The sequence below is a fragment of the Crinia signifera genome, chromosome 4 (genome assembly GCF_055691185.1).
Source record: "Crinia signifera chromosome 4, ASM5569118v1, whole genome shotgun sequence".
Taxonomy (NCBI): domain Eukaryota; kingdom Metazoa; phylum Chordata; class Amphibia; order Anura; family Myobatrachidae; genus Crinia; species Crinia signifera.
The window spans coordinates 90,752,859-90,769,852 of NC_139220.1; the positions used below are offsets into that span (position 1 = coordinate 90,752,859).

General features: G+C 41.7%; 1 protein-coding gene across 2 annotated transcripts in view; it reads left to right on the forward strand.

Moving 5' to 3' along the window:
• SH3PXD2B (SH3 and PX domains 2B) overlaps nt 1-15,777 on the forward strand; it is a 126,525-nt gene extending 110,748 nt beyond the window's left edge. Inside the window, exons 6-14 of one of the 2 annotated variants that reach the window (XM_083181985.1) lie at nt 709-734; nt 2,882-3,016; nt 4,066-4,170; nt 4,583-4,666; nt 5,983-6,100; nt 8,812-9,011; nt 9,677-9,726; nt 10,712-10,837; nt 12,267-15,777. In XM_083181985.1, coding sequence (XP_083038111.1) covers nt 709-734; nt 2,882-3,016; nt 4,066-4,170; nt 4,583-4,666; nt 5,983-6,100; nt 8,812-9,011; nt 9,677-9,726; nt 10,712-10,837; nt 12,267-13,772 — 2,350 coding nt within the window. In that variant the 3' untranslated portion in view covers nt 13,773-15,777. The remainder of the gene's footprint in view (nt 1-708; nt 735-2,881; nt 3,017-4,065; nt 4,171-4,582; nt 4,667-5,982; nt 6,101-8,811; nt 9,012-9,676; nt 9,727-10,711; nt 10,838-12,266) is intronic. The other variant, XM_083181987.1, reaches the window with a different exon arrangement.
• The last annotated feature ends 1,217 nt before the right edge of the window (nt 15,778-16,994 follow it).

The window sequence follows — 16,994 nt, forward strand, 5'->3', positions numbered from 1 at the left end:
TTAGGGTCGTGAGTGGCATTCCCAGTAATGCTTGGCCTGCCCGGACACTCCCCCTATACTTTCACTTCTCCGCAGTGGCAGCAGCCAGGCCCTACATTTATGTAACATTGTGACACTTGGCTCCTAGTTACTGAGCAGCTGGCAATTTGGGTGCGGTCCTTACCTCCACAGTGATGCCTCTGAATGCAGTCATTAAAACTCCAATAAATGTTGCCTTGCTTATTGTGTATTTTTGAAACTGTTGTTGGTAAGTTCTGTGACATAGATCAGTGGGTAGCAAGACAGAAAATGTAATACATTAGGTAGGGTCACAATACGTATTACATGCTGGATATATAAACAAATATTTGTGCTAAAAAAAAATCCACACTAGCTACTGTACCTCATTGCTCCTTATTTATCCAAGTTATCATGTGCAATGGAGACTGCAGATTTATTAAGCTTGGAAAAGAGATAAACTGGAGATAAAGCGGAGAAAAGGTAAAAGGAGATAAAGCACCAGCCAATCAGCTGTGTTTGAAAAAGACAGTTGGGAGCTGATTGGCTGGTGCTTTATCTCCTTTTACCTTTCCTCCGCTTTATCTCCAGTTTATCTCTTCTCCAAGCTTAATAAATCTGCCCCTAAAACATGGCTGCATACAGTGCAGTGTGAAATGTATTTACCTATTCCAATTGGATTTCATTTTCTATTTTTTTTTTTTTTTTCAGAGAGCCCTTTGGGAGGAGGAAACTTGGTAAGGTCATTACATGGATATCTACTAATACAGGCATTGGGTGATTTGTCTCTACATTTTTGTCTCCTGCTGCTGCTGGCGTAATACTCTTCCCCACAGTCATTATAATTGGCACTAATAATAATTTTTGGATTCTATTTTATTCATTTTGAAATGTTGGTACAAACATTTATAAGAGTAACCAATACACACAAGACTGATGGCACCCTGGCAACAGAAGTGAGGGGCAAGGTAGTGGGTTGCTAGCATTGTTCCTCCCAAAGCATAGCGAGTGATGCGAGGGAATGCGGTGCATGTGAAATTGTGTCCATGTCGACATTCGGGTAAAAAAAAAGGTAAAAAACCCCATGTCGACCTTTTGACTGTCGACCGTGCCCATATCGACCTAGACCCATGTCGACCTTGCTGCCTATCGACCTAGTGGTGTCGACCGAATGCTTGTCGACCTAGTTGGTGTAGACCTAACAACCCACACCCGCGACGACACACACGGACAGAATTGCAAAGGCAACTGTGAGGCCATAAAGACATCAACATGTCATCTGTTTGGACCGAAGACAAGTGTTTATATATAGAATATTCTCCAGACCTGTTGAGCTGTTGGAGATGTCCACTAACTGTAAATCAAATGATCCCCTCGGGTGGTTATCTGTACCATGACGATTTGTCTTTCCATTGCACAGAAAACCGGTTCTCCTTCAGCTCTCGCTAACAATCCATTTTCTATTCTCTACGTTTTTAGTGTGTCAGAGTTATTCATAAACAAGTTGGAAAATACACTGGCAGCCCAAATATCTGTGCTGGGCTAGGGTTCCCTCAGATATACTGTATTGTACCCCACTAATAGTTATTGTGGCAATATTTCCTAAGCATACACAGTGTGTGTGTGCGTGTGTGTGTGTGTGTGTATGTGTCGACTTAAGCCCTGTCCACCTTTAGTGGTTGACCTAATGTATGTTGAATTTCTAATTGTCGACTAGCAACCGTATCCCTTCTGCGTTACTATGTATCACAGTGGGTTTCATTACCGGCACTTATCTAATGCACAGCCTTGTCTCTCAGCTATAGATGTAATGGAGTGTCCTGACCACAGAAAGACTATATGTGCACTGCTTGATAGACAATCGGCTCTAATAGTCTTAGCTGTTCAAATGGATTGATATTGGCATACATAACAACACAATTAGATATCCCCACACTAAAAGGCATACCTCCAATCTTTGTCCAGCACAGAGGGACGTCTGCGCACAGCGTCTATTCACAGCTGCTATAGGGGGGACTCCCCACTGACCCCTCCCCCACCACCACCACCCCCCCGCTGCAAGACAATGCCAGCCGCAGGTGGGATATGGGACAGTCCTCAAAAAAGGTACAAATATGAACACCTCCAGTCATTCATATTTGTTTCCAGTAAGGTAACTCTTTTTTATCAGTACTGATTTGTAACATGAATGGTTTCCTTGGTGTTTATTTATACTTTTACAACCAGCTTTAAGAACAAAAACCCTTCTTTCCATAGATGATTTTTCTAAATGCGTGTTCTCTGGCGCCCTCTAGCAGTGACTAGATTGAATGACTATGGGGCTCTAGCTGACAGTGCTTGGAGTTGATTGCTTGTCATACATTTATTTATTACCAGTTATTTAACATGTTTATGTAGAAATAGGCACTAGGTCAACCTTGACAAAAGAGAAACTGTGCCGGGCATATCGGTAGCAGAGCGGTACCTGGCCTGAAGCATGGTGATTGAACAAGAGGTGTCCAGGTGCTATACCTGTAAACTATTTGGTGTCCAGTTGCTATACCTTTTTACGTGTTGGCCTATTGTCACTGTAGACCTAGATACTGGCTTTGACCTAATCCACACCCTATATTTTCACCCTCCTGATGCTAGCCATTATAACATGTAAGTTTGGCCACCATGTACCATACCTAGTTCCAACTATCCTGATTTTTGTAGGACAGTCCAGTTTTTTGAGGACTCTCCTGCACCACACCTGGCAGTGTCCCGTGGTGGGGGCAGGTGGGTGTAGTTACTTATAGAGTAATTTATTATGTATTACTGTGTTACTATTTTGTTGTTATTTTCCAAATTTCTTTTGTTATCATGAAGATATTTATACTGATTTCCATGTCACTTTGGGCAGGTGTAGACTCTGCGTCCGCTGATGCCTTTAATCTAGATCAGTATGTGGTGGTGGCAGCGTATGAGAAGCAGGAGAGCTCAGAAATCAGCCTGGGTGTTGGGCAAGTGGTGGAGATCATTGAGAAGAACGAGTCTGGTAAGAATATGGAAATGATTAATTACACATAATGTCCTTTCCCTGGACAGTAAAACCTTGCATCTTATATAATGTCCATTGTTTAGGGTCCTGTTGGTACGATAATATATCCTCCATATCTCTGCATGCTATAAATAGTAGTATGTGATCTCCTTCCTGGAACCTGTGTCACCTTGTTTCCTATACTGAGGGCTCCCAGCATGCTGGCTAGTTCAGCCCCAGGACCACTCCTTCCCATGGGAAGCTGATGTCAGACTGCCCCCTGGTGAGAACGCTGTTTGGTTGTTCAGTCTCCTGTTCCTGGTGTGTTAGGTGATCTCCGGAACCCTTTAATAGAAAAAAGTACTGATCTTAACCTCCGCTTCTTGTCTCTCTCAAGAGACCAGATGTACTACATCTCGATAAGTGATAATGTGGAGAGTGATAAAGTACCACACAATCAGCTCCTATCTGCCATGTTACAGGCTGTGTTTGAGCTAATTGTCTCTTCATTTTATAACTTTTCAAGGCTTAGTACATCTGTCCCAGTGTGAGATGATCAGATTTTCAAGTACACTAAAGTGGAGAATCCCCCCCCCCCTAGCAACCCCTCATCATTCATCTAACACAGGGAGCAGGGGGGCAGGTACTTTTTACCTGGGCCAGGGTCTGCTGGAGTGTCCCGGGTCCCGCTTTCCTCTCCACCGTTGAAGGGAGCCAGGATGGAGAGAGAGATGACAGGCTGCTGCCACAGCACAGCAGCTCTCCCCAGCTCAGCACATGCCGCTCAGTGCTGTGTGCTGAGCTGGGGAGAGACAGCTGCAGCAGCATCCTGTCATCTCTGTCCCTCTTGTTTATTTATTTTTTCCTCTGTGGCGTGGCCCTACCTCCTCTGGTGGCCATGCCCCCTACATATTAATGTTGCCCGGCTGACCTGTCGGTACCCCTGAGTGCATGGCCAGAAGTAAAGGAAAGACCATTAGCCTATTTAGTAAAACACCATAAAAATGATGGACTCTTCCATTTAATGCTGTGCACTTAGTATAATGATTTGTATTTGTTGGTTGCAGGCTGGTGGTTTGTGAGCACTTCAGATGAGCAGGGCTGGGTACCTGCAACTTGCTTAGAAGCTCAGGACGGGGGACAGGATGACGTCACTTTTCAGCCAGAAGAAGGTGAGAATAGATACAGTAGATGTACAGCTCATTGTCATCCCAACACTGCATCCAGGCTGACATGCACCGCTGTACACTAGTGGTAGTACGTGGTGGAATGGGTGGAATGGAACCGGAAACATTGTTATGTGCTGCTGATTTAATGCGTTTTCTAGATAAAAAAAAAAAAGGTGAAGAATTTTTGTTATCTCTCATCACATCTTTGTGTGTGTATCTCACTGTTTGAGTGTTATCTTCTTGTAACTTCCACTAAGATGTCTACATCTGTCTTACTAGCCTATGTACTGTATTGTGCGTACCTGTGTGTTGGATTCCTGAGTGTACCCCAATAAGAGAGGGTTATTTGGAGATCTACTGTATCACAACTCCTCATTTCCTGTTTTGTCACTTCCTGCTTCCAACATGCTCCCAGCCCCATGGAGACACTGGTCCTTGCCTAGGCATGTCGGTCGTCGAAGAACTCTTGGGGACTTGTACACCAGTGGATGGGGTCCAGGTGCAGAGTGGCTTGTTTTATTGTCTCTATTTTCTATCTGTGTTTGCTGCTATTTGCATGAGTGTCAACCATTGGTATTTGCATGTCTTGCACGGAATTCCCTTTTGATAGCAAAATATTAAGTGGCATGCCTGGGGATGTTTTCCATTGTAAGCAAGACTTGGTAAGAAGGGAAGAATGTGGTTCCAATAATTATCCAGAATATATGTTTTAACATGCCCATGAATAATGGTTTGTATTTGACTGACTGATCGTAATACAGCAACATATAGCAAAAATGTGCTGTTATTTTACATAAGTATTTTGCAAATTGCAAATGTTTTTCTGTAGTTGAGGAAAGCTATTTTCCTATATGATCTCTACGTTGAAGTATAATTTCCTATTGTATGCTCTTGTTCCCCATTTTGTGATTGTTTCAGAAATAATCCTGTTTTAATCTAGATAGTAAGTGTATTTCCTGCACACTGCAACACGTGCTGTTCCAATGTGCCTGTCAATGGATGGAAAGTCTTTATATGTATGATGATATATTGGAATGCTAGTTTGCATACAGATTCAACTTATGTTTTGCTATCCCCTACCTTAAATTAGCTGAATACAGCAATTAATGTTAATTGGGTAAATCCCAAAAAGTTGTTTCTTGATATGGGGCGAGATGTACTAAGCATGGAAAAGTGATAAAAATCGAGAGCTATAAACCTCCAACCAATCAGCTCCTACGTATCATTTTTTAAACATGAAACAAAAAAACCCTGTTGTTGGGTTTTTTACCGCGTTTTGATATGCAGGAAACACCACCCACGCCGCCCTGCATGGACCCCCTCCGCCTCGCATCGACTTCCCCCCTCACTTGTGTCCGGGCAGCACAGCGATGTGCTGCCTGGACCTGTGACCTCCTCCCTGCACTGTAAATCCTCTTCCAGGTGCAGGGAGGAGAAAGAGAGCCTGCCCGCAGCACCAGCAACCGGGTATGGGAGGGAGGGGGGAGATGCCGGGGAGCCACCGGGACCCGCTGCACAATCGCTGGCCACTATGCAAAGGACATCTCTTAATGCAAGAGCTGTCCTTTGCCGTAATTATCGCATATGTTCGTGCATATGTGATAATTATGTCATCGGTAGCAGGCGAAGTGCGGGCGCTGATGTTAGAGAATCCCGCCCACAGCCTGTGACATGACTATTAGAAGCTGATTGGTTGGTTGTTTATCACTCTTCATTTTATCTCTTTTAAAGCTTAGTGCATCTGGCCCAGAATGTGTGCTTATAAAAAGATACTGTAGTTTTTTTATTTTAATTCTCCTTATTATTTTGACCCAGAGGAGAAGTACAGCGTAATCTACCCCTACACTGCAAGAGATCAAGATGAAATCACTCTGGACAAAGGGGCCATAGTAGAGGTCATTCAGAAGAATCTGGAGGGATGGTGGAAGATTAGGTACTTTTTTCTATCCGTTTTCTATCCGTTTATGTACAGCAATTTATAAATCTGAATCTTAAAATAAAGGTGCTTGTTTATTTTACACCAAAACAATGATTTTTGAATTAACTGTTCTTAAAATTGTATTTAGCCAAAGAAAAGAGTATTTGGTTCCCGATTTACCGATTCATCAAACCCACCTCTATGTACCCATACAATACAGACCTTTTACAGTGATTAACAGATTTTGCTCATCAGATATTTAAGTTTTAAAAATGCCAGTTTTAATAGTAAATTGTCTGGTCTCCATCGTACACTAATAGTCTTCAGCTGTGATTGGTCGGTAAATGCCACCATGTTGGAAACCGGATTTGGCAATCAATGGTGCTTGTTTGTTTTTTGTTTTTTTTACATAGTAATCTGCAAAATGCAGATTTGCCCCAATTCAGTGATGTACAGTTTCAAGATAAAGTATATGAACCCTTTGGAATTACCTAGATTTCTGCATAAATTGGTCATAAAATATGTTGATCTTCATCTAAGTCACAATGACAGACAAACACAGTCTGCTCTCTTGAGGTCATGCCACAGCATCTCAGTCGGGTTGAGGTCAGGACTCTGACTGGGCCACTATAGAAGGCATATTTTCTTCTATTGAAGCCATTCTGTTGTTGATCTAATTCTGTGTTTTGGGTCGTTGTCCTGTTGCATCACCCATCTTCTGTTGAGCTTCGATTGGTGGACAGATGGCCTTAAGTTATCCTGCAAATTGTCTTGATAAACTTGGGAATTCAATTTTCCATCAATGATAGCAATCTGTCCAGGTCCTGAGGCAACAAAGCAGACCCAAACCATGATGCCCCCTTTACCATACTTCACAGTTGGGATGAGGTTTTGGTGTTGGTGTGCTGTGCCTTTAGCAAAATATTCTGTGGACAGAAGTTGAGTTGTTTGGAAGGAACACACAACACTATGGGCCTTATTCTAGTTCACTCTTTCTGACAAAATCCTTCTTAGATGGATAAAACCATGTGCACTGCAGGGGGGGCAGATGTAAATTGTGCAGAGAGAATTAGATTTGGGTGAGTTATTTTGTTTCTGTGCAGGGTAAATACTGGCTGCTTTATTTTTACACTGCAATATAGATCTCACTTTGAAGTAAAACCCCACCCAAATCTAATTCTCTCTGCACAAGTTACATCTGCCCCACCTGCAGTGCACATGGTTTTGTCCATCTAAGAAGGATTTTGTCCGAAAAAGTGAACTAGAATAAGGCCCATAGTGTTGTGTGTTCCTTCCAAACAACTCAACTTCTGTCCACAGAACATTTTGCTAGTAGTGCTGTGGAACATCCAGGTGCTCTTTTGCAAACTTCAAAGTGCAGCAATGTTTTTTGTGGATAGTAGTGGCTTCCTCCATGCTGTCCTCCCAACTCCATTCTTGTTTAGTATTTTACGTATCATGGATTTGTCAACAGAGATGTTAGCATTTGCCGTAGATTTCTTTAAGTCTTTAGATTACATTCTAGTATACTTCACCTCTAAAGATTCTACGCTGTTCTCTTGCAGTCATCTTTACAGGACGGCCACTCCTATGTAAAGTAGCAAGAGTGCTGAACTTTCTCCATTTATAGGCAATTTGTATTACTGAGGACCGATGAACATCAAGGCTTTTAGAGATACTTTTTTAACCCTTTGCAGCTTTATGCGAGTCAACAATACTTAATAGTAGATCTTATGAGAGATATTTTGTGCGAGTCATGGTTCACATCAGGCAATGCTTCTTGAGAATAGAAAACTCAAAACTGGTGTGTGTGTTTTTTATAGGGCAGGGCAGCTTCAACACCCCTCCAATCTCATCTCATTGATTGGACTCCAGGTTGGCTTTCCTGACTCCATTTTGCTCTTGAAGAAATCATTAGCCTACATGTTAACATACTTTTTCCACCCTGCACTGTGAATGTTTTCATTGTGTGTTCAATAAAAACATGAGAACATATAGCATAATTGTCTGTGTGGTATTAGTTTAAGCAGACTGTGTTTGTCTATTGTTGTGTCAGATGAACATAAGAACACAATTTATGACATGCAGAAATCAAGGTAATTCCAAAGGGTTCACATACTTTTTCTTGCAACTGTTTGTGCCCAATAAGTCCATAAATAATAACCGGTAGTTGCTCAGTCTTCCCTTTTCTATTCTTCTGGAAACCATAGTCCGTGACATTAATTTGGTATTATACAGTGCATTCTGGCAGAGGAGAAAATCATATCCCAAAATAACCACAGAGTAATTGTAGTTTATAAAACACCACTTTAACAGGTCCATGCACTTCTCTGGTTGTGTAGCGTGTGGTATTTATTGAGATTTACATGGTTAATAAAATAAATATGTGAATTTGCAGAATTATAAGTGAAAAATTAAAGGTATATGTCTGCAGAGGTATCGAACATTCAAGTCAACGTACTTGCAAGCCTAGAAAGAGCTTGAGCTGTACCATACATCAGACAGAAAGTTGCAAGGCTGTCTAGAGATCAGGTTGCCTCTGTGTGAACTGAATAGTGTAATGAACAGTGTGTTGTAATGCGCACAATGACCATAATACATTCTGTGATCTCACATGAGCTCATTATCTAATACTGTGCAAAATTTGAGTTTCTGTGTTATCGTCTATTAAGGATCTGATCAATGTGACTGGGGGACAGCATATTAAATGACATTTCATGTTGCAGGTACAAAGGAGCAGAGGGCTGGGCCCCAGCATCCTATCTTAAGAAAATCAGTGGTGACCTTTTGGCCCAAAAGCTGGCTTCAGGATCCAGTGCCAATTCCAGTGCTATAGACTTGGATGGAATCTCCAGGCAGCAGAACTATGCTGGTCGAGATCGGGACCTTCCCGGTCGCCAGGTTCCTTTCACAGACTTTAAACGAAGTGAGACTCCTGAATTATATTAGCATTTTTTTTCAGTTATGAATAGTTATCAAGAAAAATGTTCCTTGTGTATTGCTCTCTGGGGTAATTAAAGGGCAATAATGTCATGTCTTCTCTAAAAGTACAATGTATAAGGGCTCTGTTACTAGACACTTATACAATGTGGGCCCTTTTCACCAGATTCAGACGAATTGGGCTGAGAAATCAGGGGAAAAGTGCCCAAATCAAATGTGCGTTCCCGTGCGCATCATATCAGATCCGATGATCACAAGTGATGCACATAAGATTAATTGGATCCAGGTGGATCCAGCAGCACTTGCTGGGGGTCACATACAATACATCATACAGTATGTTAAAGTACTGCATACGATGAATCGTTTACAGTCCAGCCACCGGGAAGCATGGCGGCTCCCCAGCGGCAGTTGCTGAGGTATTGCGTGTGAGGCTCCATGCGATACCTTGGAGTAGTGCATGGGGCCTTAAGAGCGTTTCTAATGCTCAGCAGTGATTGTACAAAGAGGAGATTATGTGGTCTGCAGGACAGTAAACCCAAAAATAAATAGTGCTTTTGCTATAAACACAGTAATTATCATGGAGTTTGTCATTCACATCTTGTGGTTTGTCTATCATTTTATTAATGCAGTCGTGCATTTGTGTTTCTGCAGAATCTCCTACCATGAGGCAGCGGCCACCTCCTCGCCGTGATCTTACGATCGTAAGTGACTCTTCCGGCTGCCTGCTATTGCTCTGCAGACTTTTTGTTGTCCAGTAAATAGATTTATTTTCACATTTTGCATGCATGCTCGAACTGACCAACAACTGAATTCTTATGTCAGGCGCCCACTAGTGACAGCCACTGGTAGAAACAATCGAATTGCCCCTTGGTGTCCAATAATTCTGATGTCCAAGTTTTAAAGTTTGTGCATGAAAAAATTCCTTTGTGAGCTAGAGTATTTCTTACCTCTCCTGTTCTATAGTCTTCTCAATAAGACATTTCCAGTTATTACAGTTAAGATGAATGACCTATTGGATTTTTTTTATTAATGTATATTTAATTATGCCTAAATTATATTTCTATACAAAATTGTAGGAAGTGCATGCATTAATATTATCTGCCATGATGTTCTATGGCAGGGATGAGAACCTTGGCCCTCCAGCTGTTGTTAAATTACACATCCCAGCATGCCCTGCAGCAGATTTGCATTTTGGCCATGCTAAAACTGTTGCAGGACATGCTGGGATGTGTAGTTCAACAACAGCTGGAGTGCCAAGGTTCCTCCATCACCTGGTGTCAGGGTTGTTATGCCAGGCTAATGTGTAGGACAATCTGCATAACAGATGCATTTTTTAGACTATTTTTAATATATTTTATTTCATAGGAAATGTGGAATAGGTTTCTATACTGTTTACATTTTATGGGCACAATAGTTAGACGGCTTTCACTGCTGTGAATCAGGATCTCTATAATTCATTTCCTCAGCCATGTGAGTTATAATCTGGCTCCTTGCGCATAATAATGCATGGAAAGATGGTAGTCTGTACACATGACACGTGGGCACGTATTGTAACTTCAAGGGAATGGAGATCTACATAATGCAGCATGACACAACAATATTACAATGCTATTTATTGTACCGGAAGTATATTAATGTGATTTGTGTATATAAGCTGTTATCTTGGTTTCTCTCTATATACATCAGCCCAGAGGACTAAATCTGCCAAAGCCTCCCACGCCCCCACATGTTGAAGAAGAGTATTACACTATTGCTGACTTCCAGACCACCATTCCCGATGGCATCAGCTTCCAGGCAGGACTGAAGGTTGAGGTGAGAATGTCATTACTTATAGTATAAATATATAGCAAGGGCTCAAATATAATATGACTTTGCATGTTGGGTATTAGGCTGAGAGTCACACCAAGCTGCTTAGTTACATACCTGCACAATCTAACATTCATCCCATAATGCAGGAGATCCTCACAGTTCTTGGAGCTTTCTCATAACTGAGGGAGTTAGTGTCACAGATCCCTGTGACTCTGCCCATTGCTTTAAAGTGGCAGTTGTCAAAATCAAGTTGGATCTGGCCAATGCCCGTAAGTCGCAGGCAATTACATTACTCCTATTGGAATTGTAACATGACCAATGTCATGGACTTCTGTGCTGTTGTATATGGTGGAAGTAAAGCTCTGGTATTCAAGGTAGCGTCCACATCTGCTGCTCCATGTTGAAATAATTCTCTCTGATTCCATCTAGTCATGTGACAAGCCCAGCACAGACCACCAACATTATGAAGCAGCAGTGTGAGCTGTTATTGTTTAATGCAGTGCAGCACAGTGACTTCACCGAGATCCATCCCCTAACAAAGCCTCTCCCAGATCCATCCCCTAACACAGCCTCTCCCAGATCCATCCCCTAACACAGCCTCTCCCAGATCCTGGGAGAGGCTGTGTTAGGGGATGGATCTGGGAGAGGCTGTGTTAGGGGATGGATCTGGGAGAGGCTGTGTTAGGGGATGGATCTGGGAGAGGCTTTGTTAGGGGATGGATCTGGGAGAGGCTTTGCTAGGGGTTGGATCTGGGAGAGGCTGTGTTGGGATGGATCTGGGAGAGGCTGTGTTAGGGGATGGATCTGGGAGAGGCTGTGTTAGGGGTTGGATCTGGGAGAGGCTGTGTTAGGGGTTGGATCTGGGAGAGGCTGTGTTAGGGGATGGATCTGGGAGAGGCTGTGTTAGGGGATGGATCTGGGAGAGGCTGTGTTAGGGGATGGATCTGGGAGAGGCTGTGTTAGGGGTTGGATCTGGGAGAGGCTGTGTTAGGGGTTGGATCTGGGAGAGGCTGTGTTAGGATTTGTATTCATCACCTGAAAAAGCTCAGAATTTTTTTTTTTCGGTCCCATCCAAGCAGCCTTGATATTAAACTAATAAAAAGCTAAAGATACCATATACGAAAATGAATACATCTTGGGTGTTTAATGTATCAAGCAGTGCAGAAGTTGTCTGTAACATCCAAACAGATTCTACCTACAGTATCATTAGAACAAACTTAGTAAATACTACCTCAATGATGCATCTATGATGTATTGATACGTAATCCCCCTAACTTGTTTAGTGGTTCAAATTTTTTTCTCTATAAATATAAGTAAAAATAAAATGCTAAAAATGTTTCCGTTTTTTTTTTTTGTGTGATGCTTTTATATACTGCAAATTATTTGGATAAAGCATATACTGTATAAAGCATTGTTGTATGTTTCCTACTAGGTAATTGAGAAGAACCATAGTGGCTGGTGGTACATTCAGATTGATGACAAAGAGGGCTGGGCCCCCGCTACCTTTATTGACAAGTACAAGAAAACTAGCAGTGCTTTAAGGCCCAACTTTTTAGCCCCTTTACCCAATGAAATGGCCCAGCTGTGCTTGGCAAATGCTTCTGGAGAGCACAGCTCTCAGGAAGAATCAATTGGGCCTTGCAGGCCACTACCTGAGCCTCCACAAAATGGTACAGACTCTGTAGCAAAGTGTTCTAAGGATTGGAAGAGTAAAGATCAAGGATTTAAAAGTGCACCTTTGGATATCAAAGAACATGTTTTAAATAGTGTGTATGATGAGGCAGCTGGTGATGATGGGGAAGAGAAACCAAGTCTACCTCCAAGAAGGGAATCCATGTTGAAAACAGATGATGTTTCTGAGCGACCAAGTATGCCACAGCTTCGTGCCCCCCCTCCAAAGCCATCAGCCAGTATGATCTCCACTAGTCCACAGAGACCATTTCCCCCAAAAGACGTGAGGAAACCTGACCTAAAAAGTGACAAAAGCAAGATGTTTCAGCTGAAAAATGAAATGGGTCTGGAGTGTGGGCATAAGGTGTCACCAAAAGAACTGAAAAAACCTGTTCTTAAGCCCATTGCCAACAAACCTAAACCTGAGTTTTCTTCAGAAAAGCCAGAGTTAATTGTCCCAAACCCATTTCAGAAGTCTAAACCCCAGGTGAGACCCAAACCACTAGCTACAGCTAAAACTGAAGTAAGTAATGAAGATAAGGTTGATATTTCAAACCTGAGAAGCAGACTCAAACCTGCTGCCAAATCTTTAGATAAAGCCAAAGAACAAGAATATTGTGCAAGCAGTGGAGTGAATGATGCGCCAATGTATACCGCACCTTGTCTCGGGGCTGCTGGCAGACCCATGGATAAACCAGATACAAAACATCCATATAAACAAGATAACGATATTCCAAGAGAGCCACCATCTAAAGCACTGCCAGTTCCTGTGAGAACTGCTGACAATGAATCAAAGGCTACGAAAGACCCACCCCAGAGGCCTGTAGTTCCACCAAGAAGGCCCCCTCCTCCAAAGAAAGTGTTTGCTCCCAATGAAGCAAATGAGACCACAGCAATGCAGCAAAAGGAAAATGCTGATTTTACAGCAAACAGACCAATAATGATCCCGCCAAAAGCAAAACCGTTCCTTCCTTCATCCATCAGTGATGATACCAAAGTAAGGAATAGCTTTGTTCCTAAGGCACAGGCACTAAGGCAGATAGAGAAGTCATTACCTGCTGCACCACTTTCTGATTTGCCCAAAGATTCCCATTATGTGGCTATTGCCGATTTTGATGGGGATGAAGATACAGGCAGCTTTAAAGAAGGGACAGTATTTGAGGTTCAGGAGAAGAGCTCTGGTGGCTGGTGGTTCTGTAGGGTTCTTAGCGGGGCCCCATTCTGGGAGGGCTGGATACCTTCCAATTATCTAAGAAAGAAGCCATAATGGCCTGCTTTTCACAGTTCTGTAGTAGTCTCCCATTTCATGTCTATTTAATTAGTACATTTATTTATAGTTTTTTTTGTTTTTACAAAAAGCCTGTTTTTTGTTATGTGTTTTTATACATTCCATTTTTTATTCGCTTCTTTCGAGAAAAAAAAAACTTCCCGCAGAGCAGCTTGTAGGACAGTCTTAGACATCATCTGTCCCACTGTTTTGGAGCTACAGTTCCCAGCGTGTTCTGCCGTAACCTAATCTGGTTAATTCATTGTAGGTTTCTTTGTCTGTGTGGCCTTCTTGTGGCTCCAGCATTGGAGTTTCCCCATAACTGTCCTTCTCAGTGCAAATTTCCCAAATCCTATTTAGCCACTGTTGACAGTGATACGTTGATATGGGGAGTGTAGTAGTGTAAAACGTCTGTGGCAGCAATTACTAGGTAACCCAGTTATTATCCACACAACCAGTTCTAGGACCACCAAAAGGGTATTTTTCCAATATAATGCATTGCATAGCTGGTTATCTTTACACCAAAAGAATTGTGAACATCAATTGGCTTCCTGACCACCAGGGCATACCATTGTGCTACAATATGAGAATATTGCACATAGGTCTGCACTAGCTGGAATTAAAGTCACAAGTGTGTATTACAATGTTCACACTCAACATCAACATGTCCATCAGGTCCTTTCACCTGGAAGAAGACTTTTACCACAGCCCTGGACACTACTGGCAGGAAGATGGAAAGCGAGATGGAATAACACAAGACCTCACACAGAGTTGTAGTAAAGATTTCCTGCCTAGACACTGGTCCTTGTTACCCCTGGAAACATTCAGGATCAGTTCTCTTGGAAAATAAACCAGGCAATGACTACAGCTGCTTATCTCTAACCTACAGTAGTTCTACAACAAGTAGTCCCGATCAGGAACACACGTCAGGCTGCTGGAACGCTCTTTGAATATATTTTAATATAGCAGCTCTAGAGAAAAGAGTGAATTTATTTGTAACAAAAAAAAAACACTATCATGGAAGGGATATATTTAACATGCATTATTCTTAACTGTTACAAACATTGATATATATATATATATTTTTCAAATGACGGAGCCGTGCTCCGTGTCCTTTGCCACTGCCTATAACTGCTCTAGAACTGTGATGACATCTATTTGCAGTCATGTGACAGCTCTGTGTCTTGTTTACGGTGATAGATGTTCATGGAAACAGCAACAAGGCAAAACACATGCGCATATTGCACATTTTCCATTGTACTATATTGTATACGTGCAGTATTATATAATCTGATGTTTCGCTTTACAAACGAGGATGCTCTTCTGCATGTTACTTGCGAGTAGGTTTGTCAGTGTCTAAAATACTCAAATTATATATATCGAACAATCATCCTTTTTTAAAGTCTTTCTATTTTCTAGCTGGTTATTTTCTGCCGCCATGACACGGAATCCGTCTCTACTGCCGCTTTGCCCATGAACACTGTTCCCATATATCATTTAAAATAACCCAGATATATTTGCAACCTTATTGTCTGTCTAGGAATGTAATTATGTGTGATGGTGCCTTTCTAACTGCCCGTTTGGCTGAAATTTTTTTTTTTATTGTAGGGTGTTCACCAAAATTCTATGGGCTAAAACAAATTATTTTCATGCTCATCACCCATTCTTATGATACAGCCCAAGTGCCCATTTCTATCCCCATTATTGGGCCCTCGTAATGCATGCTCACTTTGTAAAACAAAATATATCGGGTCCTCGGGTATAAAAGATCTTGGCTGCAGTGAAGACACCAAAGATGTAACATTTTTATAACCAGGACCTCAGTTATTGATATTTTCTGTATTTACATTATCAAAGTGTCCATCATATACTGTAAAATTATGTGGCTCATATTTAATACATTTTGAAACTATGCAGACTCATTTCTGTACCTTATACCTTTGTTGTCAAGATATTCTTCCATTGGTGTCCTGTCACCTGTAGTACATGAATAAAGTTTTTTCTAAAAAAAAAAATATTTACTGTGCTTTATGATCATTTGTTAATTAGAACTTTGCTTTAAATTAAATAAGTTATGTACACTAGCATATTCGGTACTTGTGTAGTTTCACGGCGCCAGCATGGCGCCGTTCGTCTGAGTCCCCTTGCGGGGCTCGCTTTGCTCTCCCACACTGCGGGCTCGGTGGCTCGCTACGCTCGCCACACTATTTAAAATCAACTCCATGCCAACATGGATAGTGTTAGTATGAACTATCCATGTTGGCATGGAGTTAAGTTACTTTTTTTAACATAGTTTGTGGCGAGCGTAGAACCCGGCGCCATGAAACTACACAAGAACCACATATTCTTGTTATGTACTGTGGAAGTATTATTCCAGCGGACCACTGGGTGGCAGAAAAGACTTACATTCGTCTACTCATTGCTAATCATGTTATATGGAATATAAATGGCCAACCCAAGTCTACTACAATTTAGAGTTGATTGGCAAGTTATTGGATATCTTTGATGGTGCCATAGCAATAAAAAATTCTCACAGCAGAATCTGTCACATCCACCTCAGCGGTCAGAGGCTCCCAGTGACACCACAGGTAATATTTAGATGTGGATACAAATGTGATAGAAGTAGATAAAAACACATACGTGAAAAAGTACATTCCTGTGTATATGCGAATTGAGTACATGTTTCTTGCAGTTCCAGTGTCATTTTTGTTTAAATTAAAATATTTCGATTTTGTCTATAACTAAACTATATAGAGATGTAAATTATGATAACAAAGGATGGTGCTAGGGTGTCCGGGATCCCCCTGCAAAGTATAAACTTGCATCTTCCCATACTTTACAATGGGACAGCACATGCTCGAAGAAAGGATGTGGTCTCACAAGGAATGGGAGTGGAGACAAAATAGTACCCCTACCTCAAATTACACCAAACAGAAGCATAAATGTTATTTATTATTCCACATACAGATAGAGCCATCCTCATCTAGCCCTTTAATAGAATTGAGTGAGCCAGATCTGTTGGACTTAATCAAATACTAATCCCCTACTTTCAGAGAAGGCTAGCGGAAGAAGGCTCCATCTGTAGTGCCCCTTATTCATGTTATGCTGCACAGTAGTGCCCCTTATACACAATAATACTCACAGTAGTGCCCCTTATACATAATAGAGTAGTGCCCCTTATACATAATAATGCCCACAGTAGTAGTGTCACTTACACATGTA